Here is a 14,809-nt window from a genome sequence, read left to right as displayed (position 1 = left end):
AAGTTGCAGTTTGAGGCTTTACTACAGACTCGGTTTTATTATACATGGAACCTGAAAATTATTTTAGAGTACTTAACCGTTATCATGCTGGACACGATTGATTCTGCCTTTGTGACCAGTGCAGACCAAGATCAGCCTGCACATCCGTGCAGTCTGATCATGATCTGCACTGTTTGCTATTCAGTCAGTAAATTTTCAGTGAACACTTTTGAATAATAAGTGGTATTGCCCAAATTGAATGATGGACCAGTCCATTTTAGAAATTTAGCAGGGTAAGGGTTAGAACTTGATTGTATAACCTTTGACAATATTTTCAAATGTTTCCAGAATGAGTGAAGAAGATGACAAAATGTCAGCCCAGGGCTGGGCCATCGCTACATTCCTCCGTCATATTGGCCTGAACAAACCCACATCTCATAGTGGTAATGTACTCGAGCGTGTGCCAAGTTTCGTCACAAAAGATAAACAGATGTCCAAGTTTAAATTCAGTAACAGATCAAAGACCAAGGTAACATTTCATAGGATAATTTGCAGTTCCTATAACTTGAGTTTGTATGAGTCCTCATTGGTTGAACAGTTAAGGTTGCTACTTTGATTGACTTTCCACCTCATCGCTGTGGGATCAACAACCTCCGTTTGGTTTGTGCATAGGTGTAGAATCATTTGATTTAAGGAAACTCATCTAGCTGGCTTACCGAATCATTGTTGTTCTGCATATGTGTCCATATATGCCTAAAGTAATGTAAAATGATAGACTAAGGTGCACATTGGTTTTTTCTAAACCATCAAAAGCTGGAAAGGTGCCATGTAACCTAGAAATTTTGTTCATGTAACTGAAACCCAACAATACAAAATAATAATTGCATACTTCTTAAGTTTCAAGTTTCTTCTTCAAATGAATTAAAGTAAAGTGTATAAATTACAGAATTATGAATTGATTCTTATCAGATTAATTGCAGGAATATGTATGTCAGGTTTTGATGATATTTACTGTAAGTAATGTAGGTAATATCTGCCAGATATGTTGCAGGTATATTTTTCTCTTTCAGAACCAAAAAGGTCATCAGTTTGTTTTATGCCATCTGTACAAACAGGAATTCTGTCTGAAGTGTAATAAAGTGCTGTGGGGTGTTGGTTTCCAAGGATACCAGTGTCAAAGTAAGACAACTTCTACTTATTGTGTATAGGATAGAGGATATAACTCTTAGCATTCTAGTGGCAATTGTATCTGCCTTTGCAACTTGTGCAGACTCCCTATGAACTATAAATGGTAATGTCCTAATTGAAAGATAGAGTAGTCCTTTTACAAACTTAGCAGGGTGAGATAAAGTAAAAACTGAGAAAGGGAAGGCTGGTAGTGAACAACTGTGGTTTCCTGATGCTGAAAACTTCAGCTCATAGCCTTTGTCTGAATTTGTGTTTTCAGTATTTATTCATGGTTAAGTGGCTCATATGTACACTACAGGACCAAATACAGGAAAGTACTGATCGCTCAAAAGTTGCAACTGGATGAGCAAAACAAGTTATTTCAAGCATTCTAAACATAGAAAATATATATAAAAAATGATTGGTGCCTACATGAATTGCTGGATTCTGGTTTCAGCGATTGTGCTGGAGACAGTGCTTGCTCAAACTGTGTTTCACAGTATTGAAAAATTTTGTTATTGGCTTTTATGCCGCTTACAGACTGCAGAACTAGCTGATTTTAAGGTTGTGTGCACTCTAGCGCCTTTATTAATTTTTGAATGTACTCCTTGACCCTCGGTTGAGTGACCAGATTTTATTCTCTTTTTTTATATACCATGCTTTCATCACAATCAAGCTGGAATTAATTAAGTAATTGAAATGTATTTCTGATATTCAGCGTGCGAGCAGTGTGTACATAGACAGTGTGTAGATGATTTGGACGAGGTGTGTAACAAGAAAAAGAAACGTGCTTCGACGGCATTAAACGTCTTCAAACCAAAGCAGCCATCCATAGGTAATATAAGGCAGAGTTCACCTCTGCCATATCTGCGCAAAACATATTTGCCCAGTTTGACATGTATTTGGACATTCATAATTATAGTATAGTGAAAACTTTAGCTGTCATCTTCTACGAAATATTATGCACCCCAGTGTGATGACCCAGGAAGCATATAGTGTTTGAACGGTCAGTCTATCCATCAGATTGTCTTTTGAACACAATTTTTGTGCAGTTAACTCCTCCTACAGTTTCCGTTTAATTTGAATGAAAGTTGGTATACATCTTGAACATGAAGTGTACATGTTCACACTTTCAAGACTTTCCTGTCCAACTATTTTTTTCTCAAGTAGTGGTCCAATTATAATGGAGCTTGATATACATCATTAATATGTAATGGACAGAATTATGTATGTTGCTGGACTCCCACGGTTTCTATCCAGTTCTAATGAAACTCGGTAAACATCACCAACATCAAGTGAACATGCACATTTTATGGGAAGTATCATATTTATTTTGTTTAGTTATTCCCTCTGGAATTGATAATATTATTCTATCAAGCGTTTTCAGGGGACTGTTCACATTATTCTTGTCTATGTTAACTTTACAAGGAATTGAAAGTTGCTAGAACATTATTTTTCAATCAATTTTTTTCCACCATTCAAGAAGTTTCTTATTATTTTCTTTTTTGACTGTTGTATGGCTTTTGCAGATATATATGCATATATGGATAACCTACCCATTAGTTGATTGAACAAAGAATATCATGCCAAGAAATGTAGACACATTTACTGAATTAATTACATTTAGATGGAACTATGCTTTTGTATAACTTCTTGCATTTCTGTGTTTGAAAGAGAATGATGTACTTAGTACAGTCATTGTGCTTTCCAAAGAAGGGGAACTATTTAGATTTGATCTTTGCTATCCATCCAAACATATTTCCTGAAAGTCTAGGTTGGTTAATTCCTGCAGATTTTCATTTACTTGTATGAGGCAACGTTTTTGGGGTGGGGGTAATGGGAGCCATTGTAGTTTCTGACATAATTTAGTTTCTCTGTCACTTAATAGTGAGCTATAACTGCCCGTATTTTTAGCAGGACATTATACATAGTTTAATGCATGATCATCATGATCCCAGAACCACTTCTCGGTTTCAGTCGGGTATTAGTGCTAGAACTAAACACAGGATTAATGGGTATTGTTACCAATTGCTGTTTTGAAACTGAAAAACTGTTGGAAGAATGGCTATAAAATGTTGGTCAAACAAACAGACATGCCAATCAAATAGTAAATTTAAAGATCTGATTTCATATCAGTGATTCCATGTCAAGTTAGATGTTGCCCATGACAATTTCAGGAAGGACAATGTCACCAACATTTGCCTCCTACTTTTGACAGTTGTTAGAAAGTTGGCATTTTACCTAAAAAGCTCAGTTGGCAGAATTTGTTCTGTAAGGGCTGTTGGTGCTTTGGTTTCTTTTATTCAGTGATATAAGCAAGAAAATTCTCTAACATACATTTTTTCTGTGATGTAAGCAGTTTATACTATTGTTACCTAGGTGTGTCGGTGAGATCTGCTCTGTCAGACATTATAACTTCAGGTAACGTGAACGTCATCATGCACCAGGGTAATGCTTTGCTTAACAAATAACTACAATAGCATGATTATTTCCAGCTTATCTATAGGAACTTGTAAACTGTATATCTCAAACTAGTCTTTATAAATGTTTAACAGCAGTAGTTTTTTTGTATTGGTGAATATTTTTAGCTCACCTGAACTTTGTTCAGAGTGAGCTATTAGTAAAGGTAGATGATCTAGTGTCAGTCGTCCTTTGTCAATATTTTATTTGAACATGTTCTCGTCTAGAACTACGGGTCAGCATTACACTAAACTTGGTCTATCGCATCCTGCCATGGACCTATATCCAATTTGTTCAAATGGTTCTTCTCTACTCCTTTTAGGGGCCACTATAGCAGAAAATATAAAAAGAAACACTAAATAGATTTTCACCAAATTTGGTCTGAAGCAGTCTTTTATGGGCCTCTCAAGTTTGTTCTGACTATCTGGCCAGGAACCCTTTTCAGGCAGCCAGGGCTAAAAATAGAAAACAAATCTTTAAATGACTTCTAAGCCAGTTGACAGATCTTCACCAAACTTTTTCTGTAGTATCCTTATCCAAACCTCTCTCAGGTATATGCAGATGGTTCTGCTTGGCTTTTAATGGGCCGTCAGAGCTAGAAATAAGACTAAAGTTTTAAATAATTTCTTTTATGAACCAGTGGATGGATCTTCATCAAACTTGGTCTGTAGCGTCCTTGTATGGATCCGTATCAGTTTTGTTCAAGTGGTTACCCTTGATCCCTTTTAGGGGCTGCCAGAGCTAAAAATAAAATATAAAGCTTTAAATGATGTGTTCTTATGAAGCAGTTGATTGATCTTCATGAAACAAAATTGTTGCATTTAATGATACAATATGTTATGACAAATAAGGTCAAAAGGTCAAGGTCAAGTGAGCATCTTTGAGGTCATTATGGCTCTGTTGATTGTCTTAAGTGTCATATTTTACAGTTGGAGTAAGTAATTTTTTCTCTCAAGTTTTTTCTTACAAGAATATTCAGTCAAAACACCAGCAGATTAAAAAGAAATTGTTACTAACAGTAAAGGTTTTCCATTGTATTTTCAAGATATGTTTATAGACTAAAGTTGAAAATAAATACAAGCATATAAAGTTAAACAATAATGGAACTACTTTAGATTTATACAAGACATTGTTAAAAGCACAATTTTAGGTGTTCTCTGAAGTGCTGCAATATTTTTTGCTCATATTTTTTAGCTCACCTGTCACAAAGTGACAAGGTGAGCTTTTGTGATCGCGTGGCGTCCGTCGTCCGTGCGTCAGTGCGTGCGTGCGTGCGTGCGTAAACTTTTGCTTGTGACCACTCTAGAGGTCACATTTTTCACGGGATCTTTATGAAAGTTGGTCAGAATGTTCATCTTGATGATATCTAGGTCAAGTTCGAAACTGGGTCACGTGCGATCAAAAACTAGGTCAGTAGATCTAAAAATAGAAAAACCTTGTGACCTCTCTAGAGGCCATATTTTTCAAGAGATCTTCATGAAAATTTGTCAGAATGTTCACCTTGATGATATCTAGGTCAAGTTCGAAACTGGATCACGTGGGGTCAAAAACTAGGTCAGTAGGTCTAAAAATAGAAAAACCTTGTGACCTCTCTAGAGGCCATATTTCTTAATGGATCTTCATGAAAATTGGTCAGAACGTTCACCTTGATGATATCTAGGTCAAGTTCGAAACTGGATCACGTGGGGTCAAAAACTAGGTCAGTAGATCTAAAATAGAAAAACCTTGTGACCTCTCTAGGGGCCATATTTTTCATAAGATCTTGATGAAAATTGGTCAGAATGTTCAACTTGATGATATCTAGGTCAAGTTCGAAACTTGGTCACGTGGGGTCAAAAACTAGGTCAGTAGGTCTAAAAATAGAAAAACCTTGTGACCTCTCTAGAGGCCATATTTCTCAATGGATCTTCATGAAAATTGGTCAGAATGTTCACCTTGATGATATCTAGGTCAAGTTTGAAACTGGGTCACGTGGGGTCAAAAACTAGGTCAGTAGATCTAAAAATAGAAAAACATTGTGACCTCTCTAGAGGCCATATTTTTCATGAGATCTTCATGAAAATTGGTCAGAATGTTTACCTTGATGATATCTAGGTCAATTTCGAAACTGGGTCACGTGGGGTCAAAAACTAGGTCAGTAGGTCTAAAAATAGAAAAACCTTGTGACCTCTCTAGAGGCCATATTTCTCAATGGATCTTCATTAAAATTGGTCAGAATGTTCACCTTGATGATATCTAGGTCTAGTTTGAAACTGGGTCACGTGCGGTCAAAAACTAGGTCAGTAGGTCTGAAAATAGAAAAACTTTGTGACCTCTCTAGAGGCCATATTTTTCATATGATCTTTATGAAAATTGGTCAGAATGTTCACCTTGATGATACCTAGGTCAGGTTCGAAACTTGGTCACGTGCGGTCAATAACAAGGTCAGTAGATCTAAAATAGAAAAACCTTGTGACCTCTCTAGAGGCCATATTTTTCAAGAGATCTTGATGAAGATTGGTCAGAATGTTCATCTTGATGATATCTAGGTCAAATTCAAAACTGGGTCACGTGCGGCCAAAAACTAGGTCAGTAGGTCTAAAAATAGAAAATTCTTGTGATGTCTCTAGAGGCCATATTTCTCACTGGATCTTCATGAAAGTTGGTGCGAATGTTCAGCTTGATGATATCTAGGTCAAGTTCATAACTGGGACATGTGTGGTCAAAAACTAGGTCAGTAGGTCGAAAAATAGAAAAACCTTGTGACCTCTCTAGAGGCCATATTTTTCACGAGATCTTCATGAAAATTAGTGAGAATGTTCACATTGATGATATCTAGGTCAAGTTTAAAAGTGGGTCACGTGCCTTGAAAAACTAGGTCATTAGGTCAAATAATAGAAAAACCTTGTGACCTCTCTAGAGGTCAATTTATTTTTTCAATGGATCTTCATGAAAATTGGTCAGAATTTTTTATCTTGATGATAATTAGGTCACATATGCTCAAAAACTAGGTCACTTTGTCAAATAATAGAAATAACGACGTCATACTCCGTTCAACACTGGGTCATGTGGGGATAGGTGAGCGATTCAGGACCATCATGGTCCTCTTGTTTTTAATAGCTAAATGTCAGTTTATACACGAAATGCAAAAAAAAAATGTGTGAACAACTTCTGTACTTGTTAAGAAGTCCAAATTAGACCACCTTGAAGTGTAGAAGTGTGTGACATTTAGTTTTCAAGATTGGTCTAAGCTTTGCAGAGTTAAGAGTCCTTACTTTCTCTGAGAAAGTAGCAGTTGGGGTATTAACAAGTTTAAGTGATAGCTCAAGTTTTTCTGTAAAAATGTAAATGTTCATTGCCGCTATTTGATGTGCTTGGTGGGAGAGGATTAAGCATTTGAGCAGTGCCATGAGAAAATCAACATAGTGGGTTTGCGACCAGCATGGATCCAGACCAGCCTGTGCATCCGCGCAGTCTGGTCAGGCTCCATGCTGTTCGCATTTAAAGCCTATTGGAATTGGAGAAACTGTTAGCGAACAGCATGGATCCTGACCAGACTGCGCGGATGCGCAGGCTGGTCTGGATCCATGCTGGTCGCACACCCACTATGTTGGTTTTCTCATGGCACGGCTCATTTGTTTTATACCATATACATGTTATTTTAGTTGCATAATGCATTTCTACTTGTATAAATACAAGAAGAAAATAGCTTTCTGCTTTAAGAATGACATAGAATGGTGATTGCTTTCAAAGGACTATGTATGGCAACAGTTGTAATTCCATTAATTTTGTGTTCTATATTAAAGTTTCGAATACTGAATTTAAAAAATTATAGAAACACACATTTCATGAAAAGTGAAAATTCGATCATTGAAATGCACTTTTGCAAATCCATTAACCGAGTAATATAAACTAAAATTTCCTGGATAACAAAAATGAAACATTGCTTTCTAGAAATTAAATCAAATTTATTTATGATTTAAATCTGCTATTGATTAAGTAAACTCTGTTTTATATTCTTTCTCTTAATTAATTATTTCAGTTTTATATTCCATTTCTTTCTTTATGATTGTTTTCATATTTTGATATTTCTCTAACAATAAGATCGGGTCATTAACTGAAAATCCACAGGTTTACTTAGAATTATGAAAAGTATATATAAATTCCGTGTTACATGTGATCATATGTTAATACTATGTATCTACTGACACATATATTACACATATAGATTAATAATTTGTTTGTATTTGGGGACTTTGTCAGGTAAATTATTAAGCGAGCATTTATGTGGTATGGGGTGTTTTATTAACTGATCACCAAGATTCTGTAGCCAATTAACTCTGATTTGTCCTGTGTTATAACTTCACAAAATAGTTGAATATTGTGTAGAAAGGCATTTGGATATATCACATATATTCTGATAAAAAAAAAAAAACAACATAAAAAATTTGAAATTGCAAGTCGAAAAGTGGTGAATATTACAAAAAAAAAGTTCTCATGAATGAGGAGTTTACAGTATGATCAACATAACAATGGTCATCCATTTTCGGATGATATTAGTTTGCAAATAACTGTCCGTAGAAATTGCACCTCTTGCTAGATATTTATTTCTCATTTTTGTCTGCCCTTTCTGTAGATCTGCTGTTTACACTGGTCAATATTGTTTCAAAATACATAGAAAGATTTCTATGAAAGACACTAATTGAACTCTATTTACACACCATCCATACAGAATCTTTTCTTCTATCATTTTGTTGTTGTGCTACTTTTCCGCCTTCATGGAAACACAAACGTGAATAAAAGATTACACTTCACCAGTACAAACATACATAGCAGATTCTTTAAGAATCCTTGCTTTTTGTTATACAAAAGGAAGATAGCTGGAACATGAAAAAAAGAAAACATTTAATAAAATTTGTATTAGTTATTTAGATATTATGTTGGTTCTCAGAATGTTATTGTTTTATATCAAGTGCAAACATTGTTTTGATTCATTTTATAGCACTGTTTTCTGTATCAAATCCCAAAGCAGAGTCTTAGAAAACAAATGTAAATGTTACTGTAATTTTGTATTTTGTTGTTTCAGCAACACCAATGATAAATGATTCAGAACAAGTCAGCAGTCCAACATTACCAAATCAACCAAATGTGTTTCCTCAACCACTTAAAGACCCTGAAGACAAGGAAATTAGTAAGTATACAGTGGAGATCTGGTGATAAAATTGGTAAAATGCATTCTCCTGCTGTCACAGGTTCAAGGTCATAAAAACTTGAGTTTGTAGACCAGTCCATGAACTCTAAATTCTGATTGGCTGTTTCTGAGATTAGATTTGAAATTGACCAATGGCAGTGTTTCATTTGTAGACTGGTCACCAAATTCAGTTTTGTAATCTTAGACCATAGTTCTTATAACAAAATGACTAAGAATGTTAAGGATACTACCTGATTTGTAATACAGATGCATCTCGATATGATTTGATGATCACTCATAGTACTTGGCTATGTCAGATCTGATAAAAGTTTTAAAGGATAGTCCTGTCTTGCTGTTAAATAGGAGTAGTGGTTAATTCATAAAATGTTTAACATTCACTTGAGAGATTGTGGGTTTTTAACCACACTAAAGTTGTTATGGTACTTTTTTTTTTGGAATCATTTTCTAAGAAAACCATAAGCAGTGATTCAAAATCAATTGAGGCTAGATTAAAGAAATTCGTGTAAAACTTGGCTTGTTATATCAAGGTTTCAACGAAGGTTATTTTAAACAATTGCTGCCTTTAGTGCATTCGATGATGTACAGGGCCGGTTTTACCGGAAAGAGATGTAGTCTGGTTGTTGTTTGTTGCAGGTGCTTTCAAAGACAGCGGTCATTCAGTGGGCAGCTTGGTGAATAGATTCGAGAAACAAAGCCCTGAACATGAAACCACTGGAAAGTAAGTAGCTTCTTTTGTGAAACAATTCAGGTTGTTAATGTGTATTATATAGTGACTTAACCAGGATGAATTAAAGGTTTTAGTATGACCTGATTTCAAGCCGACAAGAGTATTCTTTATTTGAGGGGACAAAGAGGAGCACTTGGCTTTTAAAGAACCACTGAGTTGTGAAGTGAGTGGTTTTGAAGCAATATTTGTTCTTGACCAAAAGTACAAAAAAAAATTATGAATACTGAGAAGTCAAAACATTGTTCTAGTATTTCCCACCATGTCTAATATTTTTAATAAAATTAGTAAAATTCGCAGCTGATTAAAGTTTGAACAACTTGACCATGAGCTGTAAAATAAGAAAACAAAACTAGCAGGTAGCTGCATAAGCAGTTCTGTAAAATTGATGTAAATCATGTTCTGCGGGTTCAGTTTTGAAGTTATCACTATGGTAAAAATTGTGTATGTTGGTAGGTATAATAGATTTGGTTACTCGAGACGATCGGCTGCTGACTTTTCACCGAGGTAAGCTGTGCTCCACTATACAAACACTCTGAGCATAAATACTAGTCCTAACTTAGTGCAAAAATAGAATTTTTTATTTGATGAAATTTTATCTTTTACTGTGAGCAAATAATAGCATCTGTAGTAAGTGAAAAAGAATTTTCTATTTGCTGAAATATATATCAGTGCAGTAGAGATATGCATACTTAAGTCAAAGGAATTGCTAAATTTGAAGTTCGCTAAAGTGACGTTCTTGGGTTTGTATGTCTTACAGATAATTTGCAATAACTCTTGTGCTTTTATAAATGAAATAGCACATGCTGATTTTCAGTGACTAGCATAGCGCACCATTTTCATGCGTCGTAAAATCATTAAAATTCTCAGAGTGTTTAATGGTAGCGAAACGAAACCGTAACATTCTGTCACACATAGCATGACCTTTCTGCTGATAAATGCTCCAATTAGGTGTCCAGTTAGGACCTAAGGAAAATGATATGCCATGTATATTAATATATTCCTTCTGTTGATAAAACATTATGTGAACTTGTTAGATTAGTAAATATTCAACGGAACTCTAAATTGTATTGTCCCCTGTTTATGATAAGAATGAAAAAAAAAGTGATGTAGTATGAAGCATGTAAATATCCCTTAAATAAATTAGCGTAATGTGTATTGCATTCAAAATTACCGAGTTATCTGCCCTTAGCCAAAATGGAGTAGCATATACTATTACACTAATAAGAATGAGTAATTAGTAGAGTCATAGAAATATTTCACCTGAAAATGTAGAGATTACATCTATGATCAACCATTCATAGTCTGTTTAGAAAACTAAGGTTGTTCAATTTCTTTGGCATAATTTTCATGAAGCAATCATGTCATTTCTATCTGGTAAAGTTCGCAAAAGATCGTACTTAGTAATTTTTTTTTTAGATCACAGATTCTAATGTCTTTTCAGTTGTATATTAAGTGACTTTAATTTCTCAATTATAGAATAACCAGGAAAAATGCCATTTCTCCAAGGTAGGTTACATGGGGAATTTTCTACCAAGGGTTACTAGTTTTCAATAGTATTCCCAGCTAGGAAGCTGTTAGTTGCCTTTTAGAAGAGTTTTTAAACTCTTGCTTTAATGTGAGTTATAAAATTTGGGGTAGGATAATACAAAAGTGTTTTTTTTTCTTTAAATAATAGAAGAAATATGCATTAATTTTTGGAAAGCCTTGTGACATGTTAGTATTAGATATGTTGTAACAGATGAATTTAGAGATAAATTACACATTCATTTCTTTTTAATAAGCCTCAGAAATAGTACAAAATTTTTGACAAATTCATTTTAAATAAGTATATATTGTGACATATACATATATATATATAAATGTTTAGACAAAGCCGGCGTCCTAGTATGAACCAGTCTTTGTCAGTCCCTCCAAGGTAAACTCCTAATCCCTTATATCTTCAAGCAAAACATTCCAAAATCATAGCACACTTCTTGCATTGTAACATTTTCTCTTTTATATTGTTCATGTAATTTTTCTTAATCTAAGTATTTTTATCACTTCGTCTTACTTCTGTAACTTGTACTTTTAAAGAAAACTCAGAATGTACTGACTTTAAAGAAAACTTTCTATATATCAGCAGATGTAATCTTTATTGTCTACTATGTTGTATGAAACAGAAATACTCTTTATTTTTAGGACAATAGCAGAAAACGATTTTGAATATGACTGGTATATAAAATCATACATAGCTTTACAAACCTTTAGTTCTGCCATTTGTACTATCAGCCTGAAGCTCAAATGTGGTGCTTTTGAAATTTGTGTATTTAAAGCAGGCTTGGCCCAATTCTTTAGTTTGCTTAGTAGAAAATGTTTTGAAATGTGTAAATAGGTCAGGGACACTTAACTGATGGAAAAATATCAACATTTTACATGGATTTTACAATTTGTAATACAGGTTTAGCAAGAAATTTACTCTTTCCCAGAAAATGGAGGAAATATTTTATGTTTTCACAAGTTTAAACTGCTTCTAATATTATCTGATTGTCTATTTTTATTTTATCTTGAAGTTTGTGTAAATGGAAATCTGAAAATAGTAATTTCAACTTTGAAAAAGTACTTTTTACAGAAATTTGAGTTACGGCTGTTTAGCACTTAAGGTTGCATATGACGCTTAATGAAATTTTATTTGCTATTTTGAATCTTGAAAGTAAAACTATACATTTTTAACAGGTCTTTTGAATCTTTTAAACAAATAAAACAGACAATTGACCTCACAACTATAAAAAAGAGATACATTGTACTAAAATGAAGGAAATGTCTTACAAATAACCAAGCTGGTTGTGACCCCTACGTCAAAAGTTTTTTTCTAATTAATTGAAAATGAAATATTTTATAAATCATCCATGTATATGTAAACATTAATTAAAAGTAAAACATTTGGGCAAAGGGGGCCAACTCTAGTTATTAGTTAAAAATTAATGATTGGTAAGGTATGTTATTTGCATAGTAGCATCAGGAAGGTCTAATACGGGGAGTAGAAACTCCGTATAAATCAATACATTTATCTGTGTTATGCTGTCGTCCATACCTGTAAATATCGACCAGTCGTTAGCGATCGATATTTTGTTTTCGCCACTATCGATAAGCGTGTAATTAGCATATTACCTCATGTTAATCATGGAGCTATACCACTTATTGTTCAAAGGGTTTACCAGTCACATGTTAAGTGGCGATAATTAGATGATCAGAGATTGATCTAAAGGGATTCTGAACCAAAAACAGCATGCGACTGCATGTGGTGATATGCTTAATTATTACGAATTAACTCGAGCTCACTTCCCTGAAGAAATATTTTACCACGTAACTTCAAACTGTTATCAAAGGGCCGATTTTTGTTGGATTTGAATAAAAAAATTGGAAAATAACAGAAAGCTGACACTTTTCTTAATCTTGTAGAGCCATAATTATAATTATTGTTTATAATGTCAGATTTCTACATACAGAAACAAACATTCTTCTTGAACGTAGGGAATGTTTCAAACGAAATTGTTGTTTAAACTCCAAAAATTAGTTTAATAAATTTAATCTTAAAACTGATGTGTGAAAAATACAATGTATTTAAATTAAAATAACAATATTTTTTTTAAAAAAAGGCCGACAACGAAGTTACATTTAGTATTCCGAACTTTTAGATAAAACTGCAGAAAATCATCTAGGTTTAACACGCATTTAAATGGTGAAGAACAGAGCAATATCATAAACAAATATTTCCAGGCAACAGTTTACAGTTTTGACTTGCTATTTTCATTAAAATATGTCCTAATTTTTTGTTCTAAATACTCTGAATCAACAAGGCAAATATCATGTAAAAAACGACATCTTTCTCTCTGGGTAAGACAAGTCTAGATTTAGCCATTTTCACAGGGCGAAAAGTAACATTAATGTAGATATTTTCCATTTAAAAACAGATGCAGGCAATAATTTCATGGCAGAACTTTTGTTTTCAACAAAAAAATCAACAAATGCTTTCCCAGATTTTCACTGAAAGGACGAGTTAAACTGTAAGGCGTAAGTGTTTGAGTAATAGCAGAATAACCTACGGCATACGCTTCGATTGGACGACAGCATAAGATAAGATAAATGCCGGTTTCCAGTCCCCGTATCAGTTGTTCCAGGTGGCATGTATATTTTTTTGTCGTAAGTTTTTTGATCAATTTTATGTTATCGGTAATAAGAGCTTTCCAAAAATGTATAAGATTATATACTTCCTAAAAATAATGAAAAAAAAAACAGCAAAAAGATATAACCCTTTGAAGATTTTAGCAAATACAATTTTACGAAGCATCATTTATCACATGAGCCTACCTTGCTTCCCCAGTAGTTCTGGCAGTACTTTTTTTTAAAGATGAATAAACTATTCCATTGCAACATATCATCCAGAAATATACATTCATTAATTAATCATTTCAAAAATAGTTGGGAAAAGCCCAAATTGTACCTCATTTTCACTATATTATGTCCCATGTATTTAGTACACCACACAATTATGACAGTACTTTTCTATAAAAGTAGGTATTTTCTTTCCTGTAAGACAAAAACCTTAGTAAGTTATCCTCTCTTACAGAGCAACCTTTTCCGTATAACAAATACACTGCTTCCCGTTTCACTCTAAAAAGGTTGCACTGTACATCTTGAGTCTGACTCAATCAAGAATAAGGGGGGAAATATTTAAAATTTGCTCTGAAAGCAAAGTTATTTCTATAAATAACTTCTCTTTACATGTATAAATCTGCATTTTTGAAGTGCATGTCCCCTTAAGATCTCACTGTATTACAATGGATTGTTTCCTAGTTAAACTGTGCCAATTTTCAAGTGGGCAGGCCATTCACTTGCGATAGGCCTTAATTATTATATACAGCATCCTTTTGTGACGTAAATGTCTTCCTGATGGTAGTTTGCCGTTTAAATAACAAATGATTTCTCATTATTTTAGTTTCGAAATGTTAAGAATACATTGATTGGAGGCAAGTTACTTGTTTGTCTAAATTTAGTATACAAGAAACTTCTTTGTCATATTTAAAGTATTGTAATATTTGATTGAAAAGAAGTAGTGTTTCTGTTTGTGTGTAGAAATATTTGTAAGGATTTTAGAGAGGAAATGAGCTTTAAAAGAAGGTAAGACATTTATACTCATAGTAGGATTTGAAGTAACTTGAGTCACATGGGAGTTTTGAGGAGCGAATCTACCTAACTTGCCTTCTTAGGCCAAAGAGAAAAAAAAAACATGGTTCATGAACTTTTTA

The 14,809-nt window shown here is 33.9% G+C and overlaps 1 protein-coding gene across 21 annotated transcripts in view; it reads left to right on the top strand.

The window, feature by feature from the left end:
- The window catches only part of LOC123561834 (rho guanine nucleotide exchange factor 12-like), a 148,675-nt gene that overhangs the window by 95,945 nt on the left and 37,921 nt on the right, over window positions 1-14,809 (top strand). For 14 of the 21 annotated variants that reach the window (XM_053552864.1, XM_053552854.1, XM_053552868.1 and 11 more), the window contains 9 exons: window positions 328-508; window positions 1,050-1,158; window positions 1,865-1,981; window positions 3,526-3,594; window positions 8,672-8,776; window positions 9,431-9,515; window positions 9,978-10,028; window positions 11,001-11,030; window positions 11,392-11,439. In XM_053552864.1, coding sequence (XP_053408839.1) covers window positions 328-508; window positions 1,050-1,158; window positions 1,865-1,981; window positions 3,526-3,594; window positions 8,672-8,776; window positions 9,431-9,515; window positions 9,978-10,028; window positions 11,001-11,030; window positions 11,392-11,439 — 795 coding nt within the window. The remainder of the gene's footprint in view (window positions 1-327; window positions 509-1,049; window positions 1,159-1,864; window positions 1,982-3,525; window positions 3,595-8,671; window positions 8,777-9,430; window positions 9,516-9,977; window positions 10,029-11,000; window positions 11,031-11,391; window positions 11,440-14,809) is intronic. The other 7 variants (XM_053552855.1, XM_053552860.1, XM_053552858.1 and 4 more) reach the window with 7 other exon arrangements.

Source organism: Mercenaria mercenaria, chromosome 10, assembly GCF_021730395.1.
Source record: "Mercenaria mercenaria strain notata chromosome 10, MADL_Memer_1, whole genome shotgun sequence".
Classification (NCBI taxonomy): Eukaryota; Metazoa; Mollusca; class Bivalvia; order Venerida; family Veneridae; genus Mercenaria; species Mercenaria mercenaria.
The sequence above is the reverse complement of the archived record's forward strand: the minus strand, read 5'-3'. Positions and strand labels throughout refer to the sequence as shown.